General features: G+C 39.0%; 2 protein-coding genes across 3 annotated transcripts; one reads left to right on the top strand and one right to left on the bottom strand.

Annotated features, from left to right (window-relative positions):
• Nucleotides 1–9: 9 nt before the first annotated feature.
• On the bottom strand, nucleotides 10–10,601 carry crlf1b (cytokine receptor-like factor 1b). Of its 2 annotated transcripts, none has more exons than XM_028028012.1 (8): nucleotides 10,329–10,601; nucleotides 8,840–9,118; nucleotides 7,566–7,695; nucleotides 7,007–7,179; nucleotides 4,401–4,558; nucleotides 3,804–3,972; nucleotides 1,867–2,048; nucleotides 10–1,071 (listed from the first exon to the last, which is right to left on the bottom strand). In XM_028028012.1, the coding sequence occupies exons 1-8, from the start codon at nucleotides 10,384–10,386 to the stop codon at nucleotides 1,048–1,050; spliced, it is 1,173 nt and encodes a 390-aa protein (XP_027883813.1). In that variant the 5' UTR covers nucleotides 10,387–10,601; the 3' UTR covers nucleotides 10–1,047. The 2 variants fall into 2 exon arrangements, with proteins under 2 accessions (XP_027883813.1, XP_027883814.1); XM_028028013.1 differs by having other exon boundaries at nucleotides 1,863–2,048.
• Nucleotides 10,602–12,463: 1,862 nt separating this feature from the next.
• Nucleotides 12,464–24,714, top strand: tmem59l (transmembrane protein 59-like). The gene is made up of 8 exons (XM_028028391.1): nucleotides 12,464–12,840; nucleotides 13,972–14,077; nucleotides 14,437–14,531; nucleotides 14,715–14,867; nucleotides 20,655–20,760; nucleotides 20,983–21,097; nucleotides 21,543–21,660; nucleotides 22,889–24,714. The coding sequence occupies exons 1-8, from the start codon at nucleotides 12,505–12,507 to the stop codon at nucleotides 23,045–23,047; spliced, it is 1,188 nt and encodes a 395-aa protein (XP_027884192.1). The 5' UTR covers nucleotides 12,464–12,504; the 3' UTR covers nucleotides 23,048–24,714.
• Nucleotides 24,715–26,223: the final 1,509 nt, after the last annotated feature.

Genomic DNA, 26,223 nt, shown 5'->3' on the forward strand with positions numbered 1-26,223 from the left:
TTTTTTTTAAATTAATAAAGACGCTTAGAGTTAAGTTTGAACTTTTTACTGGATGAACATAAGTAATAAAACTCGATACAAAACCTAAAAACAAAAATATAATCTCAATAAGACTTAAAATGTTTTAAATTACTGATGCTTTACTTGAATATCTGAATATATGTTCTGAAATATTGAAGTGAACAGTGATCATTATTGTCCCTGATATCAGTCAATTCCACTTTATATCAAACAAAATAAAATGAGCAGATTTACCTAAAGTTTATTTACCTCAGGATAATTTACAGATCTGAAGAACAGATCTGAACTGAGGAAACACAAAGAGCTGCAAGGGAACCAAAAAAAGTTTGATTGGGCACACCTCTCCAAATGTTATCATGGATAACCCAAGTAAAAAAAAACAATCGGCTTTTTTTTATTTTGACACGATGATGAATTATTAGGAAAAAAAACAACCTGACCCTGTTTGAGAAAGTAATTTGTCTCTATTAGCAAATAATTTGTGACTTCTAGGAGTTTTTTTGGAGGAATGTTGAGTCTCATTTAATTAGCCAGGTTGTTTTGATAGTTTCCCCCATATTTGAAAACTGCATTATGTTGTCTTTGTCAGATATTAAAATCTGTTTTGTGATCTGACAAAAACAAAATATCCATAAGGAGGCACCGTATCAGATATAATCATTACTATAATAGTGTATTTTTCTTCTTCTGTGTGGCATGTAGCCAGACAGAGCAAACAAACAGCTGCTTAGTAAAACATGAATCCGTTCAACAACTAAACATTTGGCCTAGAAAAAAAACGTACAGTTCAACATTCCTGATTTACATTTCAAGCGTCACCTTAAAATGTAAACATCTTTGACAGTCTGTGCTCTTGTGGATTCCCCCTTTAGGTTTGGGGAATAAAGTAGCTGCTTAGTTTGCCTGTACATTGGTCCGGCTCTGCCGGTTTACAAATCTTTTTAAAAGTCAGGCTCAAATCTTCAAATCCTGGACTTCTTACCCGACTGGAACCACGACGACTGGTTAGACTCCAGAGTACCCGGGCTATGAATTATTGCTTTGTGGAACCTGCAAAGAAAAAAGGAAGTGGTTCATCCTGAAAAGAATGTGAGAAAACTATGTTAAATATAAACAAAACTCCTAATTACTACTCTCCACCAGCCTCTTTTATCTCTTTCTCAGCTTTTCTTCCCTGCTAACTTTTCTCCGAGGTAATCAATGAGAATCTGTCACTCTTGGCGAACAAAGACATTACTCAGGAGACGATTTGTGCCTTAGAAAGCAGGAAAAAAACCTGAGCCTTGCTGAGCGAACCAAGTCAGGTGGACTGAAGGTTTCTCTGAGTTCATGGACTGAGGACGCGGCTGAAGGACCTGAACTCACACAGGAACACTGAGCTATTTTTTATGTTTTTGCAAAGAAGGAATCTGCATGCTAATGCAAAAACAAAAGACGCACATGAGAATGGACTGTTAATTATATGCAAATGTTTTTTTCCTTTAGTCTTTGTTGTGGTCATCAGCTGAAGATCACAAGTCTGCTCATTAAAACATGAAACACAATCAGGCGTCTTGACGAAGAGCATGTCTCTCTCTCTCTGCTCCCACTTCTGAGCCCGTAAAGCTCAAACCGCGCATTTGTACCTGATCATAAAGCACAGACTGAAACTCCACAGAGCCAGTTCAAAGGAAATCTTTCCTCTTTTTGCTTGTAAAAATGCCGAGCAGATGGCAAATGGGGGGGAAAAAAAAAAAAGACCGGGTCAGAAATTCAGCTCGGCGTATATTGATAGAGTAATGGGGTGTTTGCGAAGGGCATTTCCCACAGAAGAAAAAAAAAAAAAAGTGTGTGCCGCTTACCGACCTGGTTGCGTGTTTTGCGGGTTTTCTGCAGCCACACCCTCCACTGATCGTACAGTTTGATCGACATGCTGCCGCAGCCCGGGGAGTGCTTGCGGACCCAGCCGAAGAACTGCTTGAGTTCCCGCCGCAGGGCGGAGTTCTGCTCACCGGCTTTAGGATCACAGGAGCCTCTTTGTAGCAGCTCTGATGGGAGGAAGGAGAGAGAAGACGAGGAGGGAGGAACCGTGGGAGAAAATGTCAGGAGCATCATGGTTAGAGTGTCTCGTACGCAGCTTGAATACTCTCATTTTATTGCCTTGAAAGCAGACAAGTAATCCACGGTTTTAAAGTAAGCTTACAGACTTTTAAACAAAACAGACGTCTGGCTTGAACGAACATTTGAGTCGATATTTTATTCAAAAGTCATCTTTGTCTGCAATTTTAGCTGGAGATCTTTTACGCGACATGTTTCTACCAGTTGTGCACGTCTGTATTTGTTGATTGTTCTTCATAAAATACCTCAAACTCAATAAGCATCTAAATTTTTTGCTCTCGCCACAACTGGTTAATTAGATTAAGGTCTGGACTTGGACTGGGCCATTTTCAGCCAATGTCTGGCTGTCGACCAGAAAGGTTAATCCACCCCGTCCTGGTTTGCTCAGTTTATCATCCTCCATCTTCCCGTAAACTCTGATCGACTTCTCTGCTCCTGTTGAAGGAAAGCATCCCCTCAGCATGATGCTGTCACCACCATGTTGCAGAGTGGGGATGATGTGCATTGTATGAAAGAGAAAGAGAGGGTTGGAAAACATTCTCAACTATTGCAGCGTAAGGAAAATAACGATTTTATCTGTTTAACCAAAAACTCTCAAGTGAAACATGGTAGTGGCAGCATCATGGTGTGGGGAGAGACGTATTGAGCGAAACTGTATTAGCCTGATCTTCCAGCGAGGCAATGGCCCTCCACATACAGATTAAAATAATCAAATAAAACCAAAGTTCTGATCAAATCCACTGTAGAAATTTGCTGATAATCTACATCCAACATGAGGTTTAATTTTCTCTAATGCAAAAATAAAAAAAAGTCACAAACCCTTGTGTCTGCATGCTGAGCACAAACACACAACATATGTTGTCATCTGAGACAACTTCTTGATTAACATCAGCATTTTTGATTTTTTTTATTTATATGAAGAATGTCATTAGCTTGAAGCTGCTTCAAGCTAAATGTATCTAATTAACAATTTATGAATGAATAATAAGTTCCTAATAGAATTAAAATTAGAGTAGAGGTTCAATCTTTTCTAAGTCTTTCTCTTATACAGAGTTTACAGTAACACTGACGCTTAAAACAGAAACATTTCCCTCAGTGCAACGACCTTAGCCGAAGAGGTGACATTCCATATTTGGGTTTCAGAAAGAGAATTTTGTCATCTGCCAAAATCAATCCTTTATGGCAAACGACAGAGCTCGATAACGACTTCCTCCCCCCCGGGAAGTAAATACCAACATAACTTATGTAGCTCATTATCTGCTCCCAAACCTGCTTCCACTCAAGCTTTATAGGCTCTGTGTGTGCCACAGACTGACAGCCAGCTCCGTAACTGGATCAATCTTTGAAGCGGACGAGAGAAATTCATCAAATGTCCCCCCGGCTCTCTGCAGTTCCCTCTAATCCTCTGAGAGGAGAGATCTCTATCTAGCCAGCAAGCCGACTGATGTTTGGTTTCCTGCGGGTCACATGCGGTTCGGATCTTCCTGCGCAGGATGTTTAAGGGACATTGTTTCTCTGGCTTTAATTGCCAGCGAAAGGTTGATTATTAGAAAAGAACAAATGGTCCAAAATCGGAAGGATTTCAAACACTTGGACTCTTTGCAGTCCTGTCATTTGAGCATCAGAATATATTACCACAAAGTTCCCATAAATTTCAGTGACGAAGTCTGGAAAATCCTCCTTACCTCTGCTGGGTGTGGAGGCTGCAGCCGGGTGGCTCCAGTCACTCCAGATTCCAGGTTTCCTGGAGCCAAAGATCCCCACCGGGTTGCACCTCACCTGGACAAAGTAGACGGTCCCAGGCCTGAGGCCCGCCAGCCGGCATGACGTCAGGTTCCCAATGTTATCCACCGCCTGACGGAGGAAACAGCACCGTGATTAAAGAAATGAGAGGTCACAGAAATGCTTCTCACTGAAACATTCTTTAATAATGTACTTTCACTACAGAAGATGCTCGGATACTTAAACTACGTATATCACAAGGACAATGAGGGTGAATCTAAAGTCCTCACACGTTCATATTTCTATGCAGACAAACCCTGACTGGTAGCTAAATCTCCTCTGCTTTTTTCTAAGCCAGTCCTTTTCACTAACAGACCCTTCTATTTTAGAAATGTCGAGCATCCCCGTCTTGAAAACATCAAAGGCGTCTTCTAAAGGAATTACATCTTCAAAAACCTTCACTTCTGCTGACTGCGATCAAAGCCCGGGTTCAAAACGACGGGGTTTAATTAAAATGAAGACACGAGAGGGAAAATTCATCAAGCTGGTGCGAGGATCACCTTCCAGTCAGCGCCGTCCTCCATTCTGTAGCGGATCTGATATTTGGCCTGAAACAGGAAGTCCTTGAGCTCGGGCGGACTGGCCCAGCGGACCATCAGCTGGTCGTCGAGGCTGCCGATGCGACTCAGTCGCACGTCAGCAGGAGGGTCTGTTGTCACTGCAGGGCAAGAGCGTTGCAGAGTTTCTACACAGCTCCCCTCACTGTGCACACTGACAGGACATGTGGGTGAACACTGGACAGACGAAGGTAAAAACTCTAATGGACGCATTAGGAAATACCGAGGAGAAACATTGTGCAATATCCATAATGTGTGTTTTTGTTTTTCACATTCTTTACAAAAATATATGTAGGCTGTCTGAGTTTAGCTGATGTTGAGCTTCAATAAACCAAGAAGCCTTAAAGACAGAATCCCGTTATCTACAGTTCCTCTCATGCCTTCTTCATAAATGAAGACAAAAAGAAGATCTAACAAGGGATTGTTTCATGTTTAACCAAGTTAAATAGTTACTGTGTTATCCCAGGTCTAAAGTTATTTTAAACCCCAGATTCCTGAAAATATGAGGATCTCAAAGATTTCATCTTGTCTTTCTGTGGCAGTCAGGTGGCTTGTGGACTTTGGTTCTGCTAAGTCGGCGTTTCCTGTGTGAGCATGATGTTCCTCATTAAGACACAACGGGCTGCCATAAAATAATTCAGCCACTTTGAAGGAGAGGAAACCAGATAAAATACGAACAAGATAACAGGACAGGAGACAAAGCTGATTTATGAACCTATTAAATATCTCTTTGTAAACTTCTGCTCGACACATCCGCCGCTGCTCCCACTGCTGGTGGGTAACAGTATTTATAAGGTATGTTTATTCTAATCAGAAGGACAAAGGAAATCCACACTTTGCTTTTCTGTTCTTTGCTGTAGCATAATGCAGCTGACGACTCCTCCATTTTAACTCCAAGAACCTTGCAACCTCCAGGCTACTCTGCAGTTTGCAGAGAGGATTTAATGTGGAGCGAAAGCTCCAGGTATCAAACACGGCTTAGGAGAATGTGGTGTTTGCAGAAGGTTAGGGGACTACAGAATATTAGTGCTTTAGTATTACGGCTGTAAACCTGAAACCTCAGAAGTCATTAACTGGGAGGCATCTGCTGACCTGATACTTTTACAACAAAACTTCTGAGAGCGTCGCACCCTGGGAATTATTCTTCCTGCCTGACTGGAGTGTTGTTATTTATTGGCAGGAGATCTGAACAGCTGAGGAGAAAATAACTAAGCAATAAATAAAGTATAGTGGCAAGTTTTCAGACTCCTTTGTATTTCTTTCTCTTGGTTTCATTGCCGCCATTTGCTGAAGTCAAAAAAGTTCATATTATTTCTCATGAATGTACACTGAGCGTTCCATCTTGACAGAAGAAAGACTGAAGTGTAGAAATCTTTGCAAATTTATTCAAAAAGGAAAATTGGAATATCACATGGTCCTAAGTAATCAAACTCTTAGCAGTGGCTTTCATATTTAACTAACTTTTGTTTTTATTTTGGCAAATGGCTGAAATGAAACAACGAATGAAAAATTTAAAGAGGTCTGAATATTTTCCACTGTAAGGGTAAGATACACTACCATGGAAAGTGTTTCCCCCCTTTAAAGATGAGACTACCAAACTAATTTTAATACCAGATCATTTATGAAGGGGAGAAAAGAATATCCTCGTTAAAGTCTGAATTAACTATGATGAACCACAAATGCTTAGTTTAATTTTCAATAGTCACACTCAGGCAGTCCTATCGAAATGAAGTCACTATACAACCTGACTGATAACATGAAGTAGGCTAAAAGAAAGGATTAGAAACCATCTTCCAGTGATCCACAGTGATAGCCTATATGTCGAAATAGAGAAAACAGAATGATAATTGTTTCCAGAAGTGGCCACCCTACCAAAATTACCATGGGAGTGCATCAAAAACTAACCCAAGAGGTCAGAAAAGATCAAAGAGTAGCATCTGAAGTACTGCAGACTGAACAAAAAGAAAGAGACTAGTTGGAGCCTAGATGAAAACCACTGCTGATCAAAGTGATGCCGACCTTTTACAAACAGCCTCTTAATGTTTGAAACAACTGTTGGGACAAATATCCTGTGGATAGAAGAAAGAAAACTCTTTGAAAGGTGTGTAAGTATTTTATACACAGAACTTCCCTCCAACATGATGGAGTAGCGGGATTGCTTTGCTTCTTCAGGACTTTGATGAACTGTCAAAATTGACGGTAGAGAATGCTGAGGCATTAGATTTTGACCTTGAGTTCAGAAAAACTTGGGTTATGCAGCAGAACAAATTTATATCCAGTTATTTTGGTATAACTGGAGTTATTGTTTTCTGATAAAAAATAACAACAACTGACAATCTAAACTATTTTAACAAATAAGAAAAAACTTTAAATTTATAAGAGATCAATTATTTTTCACAACACTGTACTTGGGTTACTTTCTTCAACAACATTTTTGAAACTTCACCACATTTAATCACTTTATTATGTTCTTGTCATGTTCACCTGCTGTGTTTCCATGTACCAAACATTTTTCCATGACATGAAGGCCAAAGAGTTTCCTTACTGACCTACATCCAGGACGTCGAGCGAGATGATGTCGGAGGCAGCTGAGCCCAGCTGATTGGTGGCCTCCACCCAGATCTCATACGGCGTGAAGAGAGCGATTTTTGCCAAGATGCGACAAGCGTAACCCTTCTTCTCTGAGCTGTAATTTTCACACTCGTTTTCTCTCCCATGCCACCTGAACACAAAAACAACCCCAAATCTTTTGCTCTGGAGATCACCATCTACCAACTGATTTTGGTAGATCAGTTGGTCTACTGATCTACAAAGAGCTGTGTGCATGTTGAGCGACACCGCCGCCATCTCTGAGGCCTGGGCCAGGCTTGACCACAAGTTTGATCTCATGACTGATTGAAACTTCACCACATTTAATCACTTTTTTATGTTCTTGTCGTGTTCACCTGCTGTGTCTCCATGTACCAAACACTTTTCCATGACATGAAGGCCAAAGAGTTTTCTTACTGACTCTTTGGTAAAGACTGATAGCTTATCAGTCTTTAGCATAAAGACTGATAAACTATACAAATCAGACATTTTATCTGTCTAAGTGAGGAGCTGCCTCACCTCAGTTTGTACTTCAGGGTGTATTTGGTTGGGATGTGTGTCTCTCCTTGCCCACTGACGCTCCACCTGCAGCTCAAATCCTTTGCATTGTGGGACCAGCATGTTAAATTTACTGGCTTCTCTGGAGGCACTGGAATATAATTAAAGTAGCAGAATTAGGTTTAAGCAATCCCCCCCCCCACAAAAAAATAAAAAATTAAGTGTGCTCAAACATGTCTGTAATGACGTCCTTTTGACTTACTGAAAATTGTACAGAAAAATGTTACTATTGTTAAAAAAACAAAGAGGTAAACTCAAAGTGAAAGGTCAAACGTTTTAGGTGAAGTGTTACACTTATTTTGAACAGTTAAGGTTTTTATATTTTCTGTTTTAATCAAATCTCGCACCTACAGTTAGAGTGCTGCATAAATCTGTCCTTGTGCTAAGCTGCAAACTAATTTCATTTAAAGTCAAACACAATGATGGACCTTTTAACAACGGAGTCCAGTCCTTGTAACTTCGAACTCATATTTAAAATAATTTCTGCCGATGTTTTCCGGATTTCGTGTTCCATCAAAGTGGCCTTGAAATGCAGCATCAGTCGTGCTCTATCATCAGGAAGTTAACAGAAGAAAACAAACAGCTTTCGAGAAGCAATTTCTTCAACTCAAATTTAAACCAAATGCAAGCGAGGTTTGCCGGCTTTTCAGTGTTTCTGTTTTTCTCCAGCAGTGCATGATGGATTTGAGAAAATCATCTTGATTCAAATAAATATTTCATTTCTATTTAAATGCAGAAATTTAAAACAAGTAGGTCCCAAATATCTGAAAACAGTTGTGACTGTCGTTGCAACAAGTTACACCTTGAACGGACGGATGTTTTAAAAATAATTCTCAAGATTAGTCATATTGGACAGACAGAAAACCTGATCACTAATTTTCAAGTCAACTACGACCACCTTCCCAGTCCCTGCCGGAAATAGGTATCCCCACAGCATGATGCAGCCTCCACCATCATTCACAGTGAGAATGGTGTATAGTGTTCATGAACTTCTTCTGCTTTGTATTCTCTCATACTTTTCTTCTGGCCTCTTGATGTGAAATAGACAATGAATATTTAACACTAGATTGTATTTAGTCACAGAGAGATTAAAATTTTGAACCACGTCTTAGTTCACTTTATGATTATACAACATTTTGTGTTGGTCTGTTCTGTACAATTCTGATAAGTTTGCTTTTCACTGAAATATCACAAAATGTGCAAAAGTTCAAGGAAGATCAAGTCTCTATACATACTTCCCACATGGAGACAAGAACCAGCGAGGATCCGTCCGTCTGCTCCGTGACACATCAGGTTGTCTCCAGACTTCTGCTGGGAGCCGTTCAGGCTGCGGAGCTCGATGCTCAGGGTGTCGGAGGACACGGCGCTATAGGTGCTGCTGGACAGGCGGACTCCGTTCAGAGTCCAATACAAGGAGCTGGCGTGGAGACCCAGCTCCGGGCTGAGCGTGCAGGAGGCCGTCAAACCAGAGCCAATTCTCAGGACGGGATCCTGAGGGGAGATCACGGCGACATCTGGATGAAGGAAGCACAGCGCATGTCATTAGGCCGAGCTAGTTTTTAAAACACTTTCTACGTAAGCAAGACTTGATTCTCAGTAAATTAGACAATACAAAATTGTTTCATCTGTATATTTGTGTCTGGATATTTAGTCATTTTTCTATGTAAAAAGTAGTCCCTAGTGTTGCATAAAACCTTGTAAAATATGTTGATAGACTTATGAGCAGACATAAAACATTTTTAATTTATTATGAAAAAGATAAACCTTTTATGATTACTTCTATGTCAACAAATGCTTCAAGAAACTTTTAGTTTTGTTATCAGCACCTTCGTATTTTTCTAAGGTTATAAACATCATGTTGAGTCCCAATTCAGCTGCTTCTCAAAATAGGAAATAAATGACAGTAAGTTCACATAAAGCTTTATAAATTAGAGAAATCATAAAGTAGCTTCTCACAACTGAAAACATAGCAGCATTTAAAAAAAACCCCAACATTTAGAGTAAACTACACACCAAACCTAAATACTACCTTTTTTTTAAGCTATTCTTTGGTGTTGATTAGTTCTCAGTAAACCTTTCATTATTAGCGATTAGTTTACAGGCTTACAGGCTTTTTGTCTGCAGTGTTTCATTGGTTTCAGTGTTTTTAACGAGAGGGATCCTAAAGAGACATGGCCACGTTTTAAGAGATCATTCATTTTAGAAAAATGCTTTGACTGGTTTTTACTTTAATCTTTAAAGATTATAGCCACGCAGCCCCACAACAGAGCAGGAGCCCAGATCTTATTTACGTATTCAGCTCATAACGAGGAAGATTTATGGAGCCACAGCAGTTACACAAAAAGATTCCTCAGAGTTTTCAGAAAAAAGTGTTTTGCTTTTTTTTTTTTTCCTCCAACACCAGAACCACCTGTAAAACATAAAGATTGCTTGCCTGATCGATGTCCATGACAAACTCTTTTTGTTGAGTTTTAAAAAATGTATCTGGGTTTTATTTACCGGACTTCAGATTTGTGACGGTTGTTCATTTTTTCATGTGTCTCTGCACTTTTAAAATCTGGTCACAATAATAAAAATACTGATAATAATAACTCATTCAAGCAAATAAAAACCACAAAGTGGTAGAAACAACATCAGAAATGTTTATCTTTTGAAGCATAGTTTTGACCGTCTGCATGGATCCTAGTTTGGAGCAACAAAAGATAAAAACTACTGATCTCTTACGTGTTGAGGAGAGCAGTATGTCTGGAGCGAGGAGCAGCAGAAACACGAAGAAAATCATAGTTTGTCAGCTGCTACTCTCTTGTTTTCCTGCGTCTGTCTCTTCGTCCCTCACCGGATGGATGAAGCGGAGGGAGGACCTGTGCAGCTTCCCAGTTTGAATTCTTGTGACAAAGAAAAATAAGTGCTTACAATCTGAGAAACACAAGTTGTACCTCGTTACGTCTCCAGCTGCTGCAACACTTAGGTTGGGTTTCCTCCTCCGACTCAGATCTTTAGTTTTTCTAAGCCTGTTCCCTCCCAAATACTCACACACACACACACCCACGCGCACGCCCACACACACTTCATCAGATGTCAAAACAAGTCTTTGGCATAGAGAATGACAACCGATTCAGAAAAATGAAACAAAACATTTTCATATATTTGTTGATATAGATATTTCTTTCTGACATGAAAAGTAGTCAGGTAATTATAGGGTTAGAATAAACGTTGTTTTTTTTCAGGATATTGATTAGTCCGCCACACCAGCTTGATGGAATTTCTTTATTCTGATTTCTGGATATTGGAAGATTTTTCCTCACATTAACCTCTTGGTTCAGTCTCTTCCACAGATATTTTTCGTATTAAGATCAGAACTCGCTGTTCATTTTCTATTGGGATTCATTTCACAGGTCATCACTCTGAAATTACAAAATAATAATAATAATAATAATAATAATAATAAATAAATCTGCTAATTTAAATTTTGAATAAGGAAAAGGTAGTAAAATAATAATTGTTGTGATTCATGTGGATTTTTTTTCTCATAACAAGAAATTTGCTTAAACACAGAAATATATGTTTTATGCATCCTAAATCAAAATGTTCTACATTGGTATGGTAACACACAGTTCAATGTATTTTAAAGAAAAGTTGTTTTTTAGTCCAATTATTCAACAGCTCACACATTAACTCAAACATAAACCAATTTTAGAGGAACCTTTACTCTTTATAGAACTTAAACTGGAACCTCTGACACACCAATTTCTTGGGTTTATTAGTGGAAAATTCCTGGGAACATCAAGGTATCCACATATTTTGCCATTAATTCATCATTTTTGTAACTCAGTGTTTCCAACTCTTGGTCATTACTCTGCTTTCCATGTCTTATATGTTTTTTACGCTTCGAACACATCTGCTTTCAGTTGATGGGTCTCCAACTACGTTATTTCAAATGTGCGTAGAGAAGAAGAACAAACTGTGGTTTTCCAAAACAAAGCAGATTACGTTATTCATTGAATCTAAAGTGTCTACAAACATAAATGTGTTTGTGTAAAGATGTTGGATCCCATTAATGCACTATTGGCCTGGAGGCTTCTGCCTCCATGGTTAGGTTGGGCAATTATACAAGAAATGGTGGATGGATGGATGGATGGATGGATGGATGGATGGATGGATGGAAGGAAGGATGATGGATGGATTGACAGGTGAATGGATGAACAAATTAATAAAAGCGTATCACTGCAGTTAAACAATATAGGATAATTAAAGCTTTTAGCTCAGATTTGTGCAAATATATTTAAAACCAAAATATTTCATAAACATGCTTTTTAATATTTAACATGTGATTGATGATTTATGATATTTTCATTGCTCTGGTTCAGTACTCAGTCTTTTCACACAAACAGCACGCAGATGTAGCACAAATCAATATAGCCTATGCAACAAATGACTTTTCACACATGAACAGTAAGGAATGCAAGAGCATGTGCTTGTGACTTAATGATGACATTTGTTAAATTAAGTAAAAAACTGAATGATTGATTGACTGAAATATAATTTTTTGTTATATAATATAACAAAATATCTATCTATCTATCTATCTATCTATCTATCTATCTATCTATCTATCTATCTATCTATCTATCTATCTATCTATAGATAGATAGATCTATCTAGATAGATCTATCTAGATAGATAGATAGATAGATAGATAGATAGATAGATAGATAGATATTAGTTGTTAAACAATTTTTTTCGGCAAGATGAATCATTACTGCCAACATCATTTTTGCTTACCATCTTCTAACAGTTTGTGCCAAAGTCATCAGAGGCACATTACACACTGCAGTGAAAGCTGCGCTGCAGGTTCAGTTTAAAGAAGAACGGCGCGTGCGTGCGTGCGTGCAGTACGGTGATGATGCGCGTGACGGCACGAGCAGGAGAGGATCGGAAGAGCAGCAGACAGACAGGACCCAAGCCGAGCCCAGGCAGCAGCAGCAGCAGCAGCAGCAGCACCATCCCAGGTAGCTCAGTGCGGGTTGAAGGCCGACTCTCCGCTCCTCTCTCCAGGCTCCCTCTGATGCTCCGGTTCGGCGGCAGCATGCGCGGCTGGTTCCCCGCCCTGCTCTCGGTTCTTCTCTCCGGGCTCGCTGCCGCGACGTCCTCGGATCTGTTTGACAACCAGCTGGGTGACATCAATTACTGCAAAAAGCAATGCCAGCTTACCATCAAAAACAAAAGCCCCGCTAAAGTAAGTTGCTCCCGTGCGCTTAGCTGTCTTTGAAAGGAAAGGCACTGGCTGAATGCGGGTACGATCCTTATCATAACCTATATTTCACCAGCGACATCAGCGTATTTTATAACGAGCTATTTTCGGGAGTTATAGTGTGAAGAATGAGTAGCTGAGGTAAACGCATTTCTGCGCAGCTAGATCCAGTCTCGGACATTTCTCTGCATCTTCTTGGATGCGCTTTACGGCGCGCACAATTAGGCCGAAAAGATGCAGCTCATTTTTCGTCTGCGCCCTGGAGGCAAGTCCAAGATGTGGACTGCATCCAAGGCTCGTCCCGTGATTAAACCTTCTCAACACTGCACCAAGACAGATTAGGATCGGGGGATACCAGTTAGTGAGAGTTTGCGGTTTTGCGCACAGAAGGAGGCCAAACTGGACCCGAGCGGGATGCGGGGATGAAGGACATTTTCTTGCGGTTTCTTTGATCTAATGCGGTTAAATCTGCAGCCTTTATCCGCTCTCCCCTCCCTCTGCTTCTCTGCTGCCTTCAGGTGTGGTTCAGACATCCTGCAAGGCTGCGAGGAGCAGAAAGCGGGCTTTATAGCACGCTTGAGAACTGTGCGATGTGAAAGAGTAAGGATGTAGGCTTATAATGCATATTAATCGGCCTGCTTTTGTTTATCGTGTTTTGGGAAATACATTCATACCAAGTATTGTTTGCTGAAAAACGAACAGTTCTTATCTCGGCTTTCTCCGAATCATCGACAATCGCCCAGAAAAGATGCTGAAAAAGCTGCACTAAATATTTCAGAGGATCTCTTTGTCTCTCCCGTGCTCGCAGTGGACGCTAGAGGGTGCCACTTCTCCAACTAGCAGAGAAAATCGAGACCCTTTCTCCCCGCTCTCCCCCCGCCATCACATTAAACATTTCACAAGTCTAAAACAGCCAGCTTGCTCATTACCACACGTTTACCCTGACGGTGTCTAGGAGTCTGTTATAAACTGTATATGACAGCCCATAATATGACAGCCGCACTGTGTCATTAACTGATGCCGTGCTTCATCCGTCTCAAACAAACTTAAGTGGACTTTCTCCCAGACTACCAGGGGATGTTTCTAATTTTGTTTCCCTCTCTGTCTGGCTGGTAGGACTCCATAATGAACGCCTGTCACCGCGGCTGCCGCCTCTATTCCATCTGCCAGTTTGTCAATGGGGACGCCGGCTTTAATACCAGCAAGGAGGAGTGTCAGGGAGGTGAGTCAGTGAGGCAATCTTTACATGGGACTGTTTGTCTTTTTGTCCCCAGATAGAATAATTTCACAGATCCATCATTGATGGAGACGTAAGTGACCGATGCCGCACATTTGGGTCAATTTGAAGTTTTTTTTATTGATATTTTCTTGCAGCAAGAGGCTAGTCACCTTTTTCAACTGCCATATTGAAAATCAGTCATGTGATTTGCCATCCATGCAGGTGTTTGGTTTCAGTGGAGAGTGAATTCTCTTCTCAGGAGACAGCAGAAGCAAATTCTCCCTCGTTCTCATGCAGCCTGGCCTTTATTTTGTCAATTTTTTATTTTTTTTTTACAACTGTCCTCCTCTTTTTCTGTGCAGCCTGCCAGGAGGCATACATCAAGCTGCTGGAACAGGAGGCCTGCAGCACCGGCTGTGCCAGCCAACCCTCTGAACCTGAGATCATGAGGAGGAAGGTGAGGGAAGGCAGCTCTGTACACAATAAATTCACACTCCCATACCTACGTGCTGCTTTTCAAAACGAGCATGACTCACCAGTCAGCGCTGAAAATTACCATTACAGACACGTTTGCATACACATTGAAGTCAGCCAGGCTTTTCTGGTCTAACTGTTTGACCTGTTCTTGTCTGTTTGGCAGCTGAGGGCCATGACCTTGCGCCCGAAGCCCCCCTCTGTGATGGAGGCCGTGTCCAGCTGGTGCAATGACATCGTCAGCTCGGCCCAGAGCTTCATCTCCTCCACCTGGACCTTCTACCTCCAGGCCGACGACGGCAAGGTTGTGGTTTTCCAGGTAAGAGGCCCGACCAGATTTTAAAAATTCTTTTTAATTTTAAAGAAGAGAACTTTAATGCAAAGCAATTATTTACGAGGCAGTTGTTTGTTTTTAAATTTTTATAAAGCCTTTTTTTTTACAACTAAAAATTCAAATTTCTTCTAGTTTTTCAAAACCAGCAGCAGCTTATTCAGTTAGTTTCAATTCAGTAAACCAAAGCCACTTCACTAGGCAGAAACATCCAATTCTTATTTGATTTCTTAACAAAGCGGTTTGGTTTAAATTCAGCTCACATCAATCAAATTAATTCAAAAATACTCCAGTGAAATAGACAAGTGAAGATACTATCACTTCGCTGTGAAATGATTTCACCCTCTCACAAACTTCTGATGTGCTTCTTCCTCATACTTTTATATTTCAGATGATCAAACACATTTTAATATTAGATCAAAATAGTGGTTATTTTATTTTTAAGGTAAAAGATTTCAAACCAAAATGACCAAATGAGAAAATATAATTTCCCTTCCCTTATTAAATCATAAATTAACAGCTATCTGAAATATTGGCTTTGTTTCTTTGGTCACTTTTGAATTTGATACTGCCAGTATAATCAAGAAATTGCTTCAAAAGAACCCATCTGACAACATGAAGTAGGCTAAAAGATGTCAAAAAGCAGCACACCATACACAAATCTAAAGAAATTCAAAAGCAGATGAGAATCCAAGGCTTACCAAACCATTTCTAAGGTTTAGACACTCCAGTGAACCACAACGAGAGTCTCATCCACAAATGGAGAAAACATGGAACTGTGATGAATCTTCCAGGAGTTGCTGGTTTGTCAAAATTACTTTGAGAGTATGTGGACGAGTCAGTCAGGAGGTCTCAGTAAAACCTAGAACCACATCTGAAACTCTGCAGGCTTCACTTGTCTCATTTAATGTCAGTGTTCAGGATTCAACAATAAGAACGACGGCGCATATAAATTACATCCATCGTGTTCAAACCAATGCAAACACAAAGGATGCTTCTGAAATTTACCAACGGAAATGTTGATTCTCCAGAAAATTTCCCTAAATGACTAAAATGTTTGTGGATCTATTCTGCAGACAGAAGAGACAAAGGGGAACCTTTTGGAAAGTGTGTGTCATGTCACATCTGGCATAATAGTACTACATTTTTCACACAAAAAGGGATCAAATTAATTGTTAAATATAGTGGAGGTTGTGTGATGGTCTCTTAATGCTTCTTCAGTTTAGGGCCTGGTTGACTTACTGTAGATAATTCTATTAGAATTAGAATTGGCCCAGTCACAGTTCAAATCTAAATCTGTAAGATTTGAAATGTAAAACTTACAGGAACTCTCCTTCTTATCTGACTCAACTGGAGCTATGTTGCGGGGGAAAAAAATGTTTCAAGATTTCTGTCTCTTAGTGTGAAAAGTTGGAAGAAAAGATCCCAAACATTTCCAGCATTACCTGCAGTGGAAGGTGGTTCTATAAAATAGAAGTGATCTGAATATATATGAACTCCACTCTTCTCAGGTTCTTATTCTTCTCCCTTCCTTTCTCCATAACCCTTTTCTTCCACTTCACGATTATGTTCTATGTTGGATTGGTCTATTTGTAGAAAATACATTGAAGTTTGTGGTCGTATTTTGCATAAAAATGTATCAGTCCCTTAGTTTCTCTAGTTATTCTATGGCTCAAAATGAGCCATAGTCATTTTTTTATTTCATATGGTTGTAATTTGGGGTTTAAAGGAACTCAGCAGACCCCTGCAGATTATTTGATGCTGCACTCTGTTTCCTGTTTAGATTGGGAATTATACCCTCGACTCTATGCCTCTCTTAAGGTTGGGCGAGTGCCAGTAGCTGTCGCACCCATTTGGGAGTCCTCATGTACTGAATGTGCAGCATGAGTGAGCATGCAGCTGGGCAGGGAAAGGTGGCTGAATTGTGACAGTGACAAGCTCATTTTTTTATTCTCACACAACTTTAAAGGTTTTAAACATCCTCTGACATTATGCCATGACACTCAGTTTTGTACTCTGATAGCCTCATTGGTGAAATCACAATAAAATGGGACACAATGCAGAATTTAACAACCAGAAGACTGCTAAAAATAAAATGTGATAAAATGTGAATGTGGCAATTGCATTGTTAGAAGTAAATTCTCACACTATAGAGAAACTTTTACCAAAAATCTTAAAGAGACAGCATATAGATTTGTTATAATTTCCCTTCCCTGAAACATTTTGACCAGTTGTTCTGAAGCGACGAGGTAGGTGTATTTCATTTGAGATTGCATCCAGAAAAACATTCTTTGCCTTGCTTAACTTTGAGAAGTAAGGTTCATGAAATTGTATTTTTTAATTTTTTACAAAGATGCAATGTTGCATTGCTTTCTAAAGGAGTTTTAAGAATCTTAAACTAAAGTCAACACAATAAAACACCTATCAATTGAAGCTGTAAAAAAGATTTGCTTTGTTAAACCACCAGGCTGCACAATCAAACCCTGCAGTTAAAAAAGCTGACCAGAAACCTGCATCTCTGTCAAGTGTTTTTTTTTTTTTTTTTTACTGTTTGGATGCATGGATGACAGTTTTAGCTGCATAATTGAACGTTTCAGAGGGAAATGATAGTGTTTATGTACTCTAACCCTCACAGAAGAGCTTCTGTATGAAAAGAGCCTTCTTCATGTGGGAATTCAGAATTGCGTCTGAGGATTGGTGTGCTAACTTGGCTGTTGCCTTCTTAGAGTTGCTTTTGGACTTGGTGATGGATGTTTGCATGCAGAACAACACTGTGAAGGGAAGCCTGCCTCAGCAGGGCTGTAGGGAACTTATCAGGCCTATGTTTAGCTTGCAGTTGATACACTGCCAAAAATGTGACAGGTTCAGACTTAAAAAAAAAAAAATCCAACACACTGAGGGAAAGGTGGGAAACGCTCTCTGAAATACAAATTACAGTATGAGAATATCCACAAAGGGCTGACAATCTACAAGCAGCCATTGCGTTGGTTGTGTCTAACTTTGTTTTCAGAAATACACATTTGAAATGAGATACCTGAAAAACAATTTTCCCCTCCCCTCACTCTGTCATTAAATCAGACCACACTTCTTTTTTCAGGATCATTAAGATCACCATGGCCATCATTTTAGTTGTTTCTGTTTGCTAAATGCCAAAATAATGAGACAGATGCAAGTTTTTATAGGTTTCCATTTGGTAGCTTTGCTTTTTAACAGTATGACTTGGATGAACCTTCTGTGTCCTTCTACAAGAGTTTAACTATAGTTTGCTGAAATGTTGGCCCATTCTCGATAAAACTTGTGTAACCGAGTCAGGGGTAGATTTATTGTGTAATTGGAAGACTCATTTGTATTCAACTAAAAGGTTTTTCTCATCATGATGCAATGTACTTTTATGAAGTAGCCAACACTTGTCCCTCCTGCAGCAAACAGGCCCATCTGGGAATGTGCATAGCAAATTAGCAAGGCTCTAAATGTTACAATGTTTTGTTTTTAGCACTTATCCCCATGCAAGTAAACAACAAGGAAAGACAGAAGGAACACTCAAAAGATTTAAAATGTCTGCAGTTTTAGCTGAACGATTCGGTGTGATTCAGTGTGGATTTGTCTTTGTTGGTAATGCATCTAGCATTAAAAAAATTCTGACACAAATTCATGACAATAAATCAATAACAATATATATCTTGATAGACATATGATCAATATCAATAGATAATACGTCTGATAGAATGTTCAATAGTTTCACTGAACTCCAATCCAGAACTGCACAGCATTCTGGGGGATGTAGGCAAAGGAAAAGCTTTGACGGCTCAACCTCTGACAGGCAGCTAAGGAAGGTTGGTGGCATCAACTAACTCACTTGCTCTTTGGTTACCTAGCAACAACCTGTTGAGGAACTTAGGGTTACGTAGCAACAACCAGCTGAGTAACTTGTAGTTCAAGGTTTCACTATAAAGAAAAAAAGAACAGAGGAATGAAAACTGTGGATTCACCACCAGTTTGGCAGTATTTCACATATTTAAAACAACAGAAACCTAATCAATAATTATTGATATCGACTGATATGAAAGACTTACATTGTGATACATTGCTCAGCCATATTGTCCAGCCCTAGTGTGTGTATATACTGTATGTAAATATCTGATTTCAACTATATGAGTGGAAGACACTCAGCAATGTCCAAAGTGTAGCCAAGAAATATTAATTTAAAAGCCATGAACCCTTCAGAAAAGGCCTCCTATTCCAACTCTTTTTAATACAGATAATAATGATCTCTTCTTCTGATCATTTCAGTCTACAGCAAACTGAAATCACCCATATACCTTTTTCTCTCACAGCGTCTTACACTGGTGCTACATCTGGTTTCAATGCGCTCAGTCAGAAAAACATGACTCATGGGCGCTTTCCTAAATTCAGTTGTAAAACTGCCTTTTCATTTTGGCATTTTGGGAGGTGAACTAACTTTGCGTTTCTCCACTGTGACTTCAGGACGCTGCAGCGCTTTGTTGTCTCAGAAGACTAGTGATTGGGTTTGGTTGGCGCAAACCAACATTCTGGTGCTACTATAGGAGGTTCAGAGCTGGATGAAACACATAAATTAATACATGAACAGGAAAAAAAAAACAGTTGGGAGGATTCAAGCTGCAGCGGGAGATGATTTACCGTTAGGTGCACACGTGTGTGTGTTGTTGCTGAGGCCAGCAACACTATTATTAAAAGTGACTGCAGCTGCTGCTGTAGGGAAAAGAGGGTTAGCAGTGGGAAAGCAAAATCCTCTTTTAATGAGTCCTCTGGGTGAACCAAAAACACAACAGTGAAAACAGTGACGACAGGCAATCTGTGTGTTTAAGATGTTTTTTTTTTTAGAAACTACCTCAGTACTAAGTTAAAACCCATTAAAGTGAGTGAAATGAAATGAAGGAACACAGAAAATCTTAAATAAATAAAAACTCTGTCCTTAATGAGCTTCAGGGAAAATTATTAGTGCTCATAAAATTCTGATGTTAGATGGAAACTTTTAGTTTACCAGAAAATTATCATATTCAAGAAGTATGTGTCCTTCCTTCTTCTGTATGCTTTCTAGCCACATTTAAACATTTCAGATCATCAAACAATTTTTGTGGGATAAAAAGGTAATCTGAGTTAATACAAAAAGCAGTTTTCCATCTTGGATTGTATTCAAACCAACCTGGCCCTTTGTGAAAAGTAACTGTGATAAGTAATGTGCTATTGTTTTCTCATGTTAACTTTAATTATTTTAGTTGAGATACATTGACTTTAAAGCATAACCAGCCTGTTTAAAGTTATGCCAGATTAGGGAAAGTTCAAGTTTTTTTCCATTTGTAGACATCTCTCACTTTGCTTTACTGAAGTCTAAAAAAGTAGAAACATTGCTTTGGTTTCAAAACAATGCTCAGCTGTAATTTTGGAAGAGTCATTTTAATAAGCAATACACACAAGAATTTGTATGGAAAAGATATATTTTTTGCACCAGAAGCTAAAGCTGTCAACCCAATCTTGAGGGATGCCATAAAGGTTACAGATTATTATTTATATAATTCTTGTAGAACAAGGGACTTAATACGGTTTGGTGTGATCTTTGAAATATTGTTTTAAGTGGTTTATCAATCATCTTCTGTCTAGAATAATGGTACAGATCTGAAATCTATATATTAATGAAGAAATTTGGAAAGTTGTGCATGAAATTGGTGAAGGTTTTCTGTCTATATTTCCACTCGTGGTTAAATATCTTTCTGCTCTTGTTTATTGCGACGTCAGAGCCAGCCAGAGATGGAGTACTCCATGCCTGAGCTGCAGGCTCCTCGATCCAGCGTGGCTGACAAACCCTGGCCTCAGGTCCACTCCCACACCCAGAGACCTCATGGTAGGAACATTTTCACAACACTTACAAACAGTCATGTGACTTGGGTCAACATTTTGGCTGTAACAATCAGTCCATCGAGCTGTCCTGACCCTAATGGTCTCATGCTTGGAATTCCAACATATTGCGTTGAACGTCGTTGGTGTGTTGTGGCAAAATGTGAAAAGAGTTTAGTGAGTATTGAGCATGTCAGCAAAGCGGAGCCTTTTTCTAATTGTCTGGCAGGCGTTAAGGGGCGAGGAGAAAAGGGAGCAGGCAAGTCCGCGATCAAAGGGAAGCATCCCATCCAGCATGCAGATGACGCTGCAGCTGACCACGACTTCCTGGCCTGCATGTCAAGGTCAGAAACCTTTGAGAGAGAAAAATATATATTTTTGGTGACCTGATTCACATGATTAAATGATTCACAACTTGTTTGTGTCAAATCTTATTCATGTTAAATTTGAGATCAGATACACCAAAGCTTTCCACCCATTCCTTGTCCTTTTTCCTCCTATTCGGTTGTAGCTTTTGCTAATCTTTGTGGCGTCAGTCCACAGTTTGAAATGCCTCCTGGTGGTAATATTTGACTGAAAAAATTCAAACATTTGAATATAATTGGGATTATCTCCATCTCTGGACACCAAGCCTTGTACTTACTTGACTGCACTTGTTGGCTTGCAGTAAATGAGTGATAACATTTAACAGAGAATGTTATGTATTTTTATTTTTGACTGTCTAGTTATGAATTTTTCTGTGGTTTTTTTTTAGTGTCTCAGTGTCAGTCTCCCTCTTCCTTGTTCCAGACGCTCAGGTCTTCCGCGGTGGATTTTAGCTGCTTGTCTCTTCCTGTCCATCATGGTCATGTTGTGGCTGAGCTGCGCCAGCCTCGTCACCGCACCAGAGCAGCACATCAAGACGCAGGTACTTATTCAGAAGAGTATCTCCATGTTCTGTCCCCTGCTGTATTCTCCTCCTCTGCCTGCAGTTTTGGATTATTAGTGAAGCATACTATAGCATGGCAGGAAATCCAGGAAGATGAATTACAGTGTTTCTGTTCAGTTTATTAAATCCCTTTTTCATCACCAAATCCTGTTGTTATGCAACATATATTTTAGTGGTTAAATAGTTTTAAGCTTTGCCCTATGTCAACCCACTTATGCTGTTTGTGCTTCTAAATTATTAGTTGATTATTAATATACTAATAAAGTATTAGCATTGCACATTATTAGCTGCAATGTGCAGCAGCAGCTATAAAACATTAGATAAAACTCCTTGTTAATTATCTCTCTAAATGTGTGATACTGTCTCCTCTGTGCATATCAAATAGGTCAATAGATGTTTAGCTTAAGTTGTTTTCACAAGTTAGGTGATTAATAAGGCTGCACAATTTTTGGACAGCAAGGATCATTTTTCATAAGCATATGGATCACTGTCATCCAGTCATTAAAGAGAAAGTACACCTTCCAATTTATAGTTTTAACATCTAAATGATTCCGTCTCATCCAGGTGCTAAAATTATTTAACTCCAAGTGCACAGAAGTGCACACCATAGATTCCACAACGTTATGGCGTATTCAGCAAAGGTCAACCATTAAAAAGATTCATAATGTACTGTGTACATTTTAATATGACTCCACAATAAATGTGTGCATAAAAAAGAATAAGAGCCCACCAAGCACATCAATCAGGTTAGATTTTTTTGATTTTATTTGGAGACTGACTGAATTGATTACATTTTTGTGACATTATCAGTTCATTTCCATTAATATTTCTCATCCAAAAAAGGATATTTAAATGTTAGCAACTTGGATTTCTGTAAATGGAACAATATACACTTATAACGGTAAGTACATGTAAATTGAACATTACGTCGTCACTGTGTAAAATTCTCCATCTCTTTTCTGTCCTGTTGGAATCTCTCCCCCCGTTCGACACTCACTGATCCATATGTAAGAACAAGTCGTGCATTTTCTTGCTCATGTTGCACCGCTCGAGTTGACCTGATTGAGCAAAAACCAATGTGATTTTTGGATTCAGCACATCAAAAATGACCCCAAAACAGCTGAAAAACCCCAGACAATCTTTTGGCCAGTGCAGTCATGTCCTCGTTGGCTCTTTGCTATTGTCTGCTTTTCTTTGCGTTTCTCAGCTGAGCATCAATGGAGATAAGGAGTTCATGGAACATGTGCACAAGGTCAACCCTTTCCATCTGAGCTCCATGATCGCCGTCAGTGTGAAGCAGTCGGAGGAGACCCAGGAGGCAGGACCACTTCCGGTCAAAGTTGATCTCAACAAAACCTGCATTTAGAGAGAAAGTTGCTGTTTCTTGTTACTTTTGGTAACCACGTGTAAAACATGTGGCCTGTCATCAACGCGCCACTCAGCAGAGTTTTTAAAATACGTTTCATAAAAAGCACGGCTCCATGTCCTGTTTATTCAGAATGATCAATAACATCTCATGTCAGCAAGATGTTTTTTTCTTCTTCAGTTTTTCATCGTAAAGTCCACTTTTCTCCAAGTTCATCCTCAGATTATCATTAAAGATCCGCTTCGCTCACCGCGGAGAGACGCTGCCTCGTCTCACATCCACACAAGACGAGCAGAGAGGATAGATTACAGCTGAGAGCGCCGCTGTCATTTCTAATGTTGAGTTTGGACAAACGCAGAGATTCGTGTTAGATTTAATTTATCTCATTTTCGCAGAGTTGGGATTAATTAAAATGGCTCACTCAGACTGGAGAGATGAAAAGCGGTGGGAGAGAGGAAGATGAATGAAAGGTGAGCAAAGTACTTGACAGCACCGCAGGAAACAAACACAGTAACAAATACGCAGTTTATGATCTGTTTACATAATCAGCTTTATGAGCTCTTCAGAAATATCGCCGTTGCAAACGGTTCTGAAATTGAAAATCCTCTTCTTGACATCGTTCTCAGGTGAGTAATCCTCACCAGGGAGACAAAAACTAAATTAGCGTCTTTCTGTAATCTAATTCCTGTGTTTGTGTGTGTGTTTGGATAAATCTGCAACAGCACTCATTCATCTGCGGAGAACAAATTCAAATGACAGCATCTGGGCGTGCTGACTGGAAACGATAAAAGCTGAAGTTGTTATTTATTTTCTTCCCTATTTATTCTGAATCATCCACATAAGTAATCTGCCGAAGTGTTACTGAAGTGCCATGGACATTTAATGCATCACACAAGTGTAAATGCTCTTTGTGTATGACCATTACAGCACAGACCTTACAGAGAAACACCCAGGACAAGATGGCACCAGATACTGTATTAATATAGCTATGACTATTATGATTACTATGGCTCTTATATCACTTCAAGACTTTGTAGCTGTTACCTGTGCCATGTGCTTTCCAATAGCTGACTATTTTGTATGTCCTAGGAGCACATATTGAAGGATAACCCCTGTAATAATGTGTAATGCAAAGCTTTGAACATAGACCTTTGTTATTGAACAGAATTGCACAGTCTTAGAGAAGATATTTTGTTTTCCTCTCCGTGCTTTTGGTGTCCTGTAATGTTCTCTTTTAACCCCCGCTATGTTGACAATTAATCGTGCATGCAAGTGATAAATCCTTTTTCTTTGTTTGTTTTTTAGATGATAGTATGTTCTAAGCACTCGCCATGCCAGTAACGACACTTCTCTATTGTGGACTTGTGATTTTTTTTTTTTTTCTGTTTTATGCGTTCATATTTACAGTTAACCTAAAACATATAATAATGATTTATAGCTAGGACTCTTGTTTAAATAAGCCATCTGATCAGTATATGTGCAGCTTCAAACTCAAAGTTACAGGATATGAATTTCAAACTGTTTTTGTTTCTTTTTACTGTTTATTTCCAATGAAACGATACAACATGATGAAATAAAGTGTTTTCACTGTAACTCAATAAAATATGCAAGCGGAGGTTTTTGTTTTTGTTAGAAGAATATTTAATAAATGGATGATTGACATTACAGATTCAGTGTCTGTGTTTTTCCTTTTTCAAAGTTTAAACTACTTTTTATCACTTGCAATATGCATGCAATATATTGCTTACATAAATGTGAAAAATAAATGGTTCTGTGCAAAAGTTTGAACTCAGTCCTAATTTGGTGATACTTCCGGGAAGCCAGACTTCCCTGTATTTAAAAGTCATTGGAGGTTTTCTCTCGTTTAAGCTCAGATAACTGAAAGAACCAAGAAGAAGTCCTGGGTTTTAAAAACGCAGCTAGAGCAGATGGACAGTGTCTAAATATAATGTCATGAAAAAATAAAAAAGGCCCCTGCAAAGATCTAACTTGCTGCTTGAGATATGTCTGGAGTTGCTTTTAAATAAAGTAATGCATCACTTCTTAACCAATTCAAAGACCATTTAGAGCCACCCTCACCTGCATATTGGTAGAGAACTTGGTATTAACCATCTTTTTCAAGAGCATTTTGACGTGCAGCAGGGAAAGAATCTGGAGTCAAACTTGCAACTTTCAGATTCCTCTCTTGTCAGAGGAACCACAACAATCCTACTAGATTGTTGTGGTTCTCAAACTGTCTAGTGACTCAGTTCAGCCTGAGTCACTGCAAGATTTTTGAGGTAATTTTGTCAATTTAATTTGCTTCAGTCAGTGTTTTAATTAAAATGTAGAGTAGCATTTCACCCGTCTGCAGTTATTTTACTAGTCAATGTGAATTTCCTGGGAGTTTAATCTACAAAAACAAAAAATTAATTAAATCATAGAAAAGAAATTATTTATGCCAAGGTAAAATGTTCATCCAACAATGTAGTGTAGTTAGCTATGGTTTGCAATACACTGTGCACAGACTTTTATTTTTATTTCAAATAACTATTTTGATTTACCTTTTCAAAAAGTTTCAAAACTCCAATCTCTTAAATAAGATGTTTATTATGTATCAAAAGAAGAAGATTAGTTGTTTAATAAGATGTGCAAGCAGTACAACAGTGTAACTCTAAAACTTCAATTTAGTCTTTACCTTCACCTAAAACATTAAAATTAGCAGCTTTTCAAAATTCATCAGAACTGCTTTACCTGAACAATATACTAATATATGAGAACATATGAACATATTGATTTGGCAATAACATTCCTTTAAAGTAAAAAAAGCTTTGTGCAAAAAAAAAAACCAGAAAAAAATCAAAGAAAAATCAAAGAAGCAAATCTGAAAATCATTCAGCAACAAAATTATTCCATGAGGACATAATGTAGCAAAATGTAATCTAATTTTTAAATTAAATGCTCTTCTGATTTTTAAAAACGAAACAAAAAAAAAAAAAAACATTCAGCCAGAAATGCATTCAAATGGGGTAGTAAATAGAAAATCCACTTGGGGGCAGCAAAGTTCATGAAGTCTGACAAGTGCTTCGCGCTTCGTGTTGTCTGTTTTTATCATATTTAAGAAAATCTAAAGCAAAACTCTCCTGTTTGGGTTCAAAAAAAGTTCAGACCAGAGAAGAAACTGTGGAAAAATTTAA

The sequence above is a fragment of the Xiphophorus couchianus genome, chromosome 9 (assembly GCF_001444195.1).
Source record: "Xiphophorus couchianus chromosome 9, X_couchianus-1.0, whole genome shotgun sequence".
In the NCBI taxonomy this organism is placed as follows: Eukaryota; Metazoa; Chordata; class Actinopteri; order Cyprinodontiformes; family Poeciliidae; genus Xiphophorus; species Xiphophorus couchianus.

Bases quoted from the DNA above. Each gene is read 5' to 3' on its own strand.
- tmem59l (XM_028028391.1), top strand. From the start codon at position 12,505: ATGATGCGCGTGACGGCACGAGCAGGAGAGGATCGGAAGAGCAGCAGA. The intron at 14,532-14,714 runs GTGAGGGAAGGC...TCTGTTTGGCAG, and splicing joins CTGAGATCATGAGGAGGAAG to CTGAGGGCCATGACCTTGCG. The intron at 14,868-20,654 runs GTAAGAGGCCCG...TTGCGACGTCAG, and splicing joins GCAAGGTTGTGGTTTTCCAG to AGCCAGCCAGAGATGGAGTA.
- crlf1b (XM_028028012.1), bottom strand. From the start codon at position 10,386: ATGATTTTCTTCGTGTTTCTGCTGCTCCTCGCTCCAGACATACTGCTC. The intron at 7,696-8,839 runs GTATGTATAGAG...ATTATATTCCAG, and splicing joins TTCTTGTCTCCATGTGGGAA to TGCCTCCAGAGAAGCCAGTA. The intron at 3,973-4,400 runs GTGATCCTCGCA...TTCCTCCGTCAG, and splicing joins AGGACGGCGCTGACTGGAAG to GCGGTGGATAACATTGGGAA.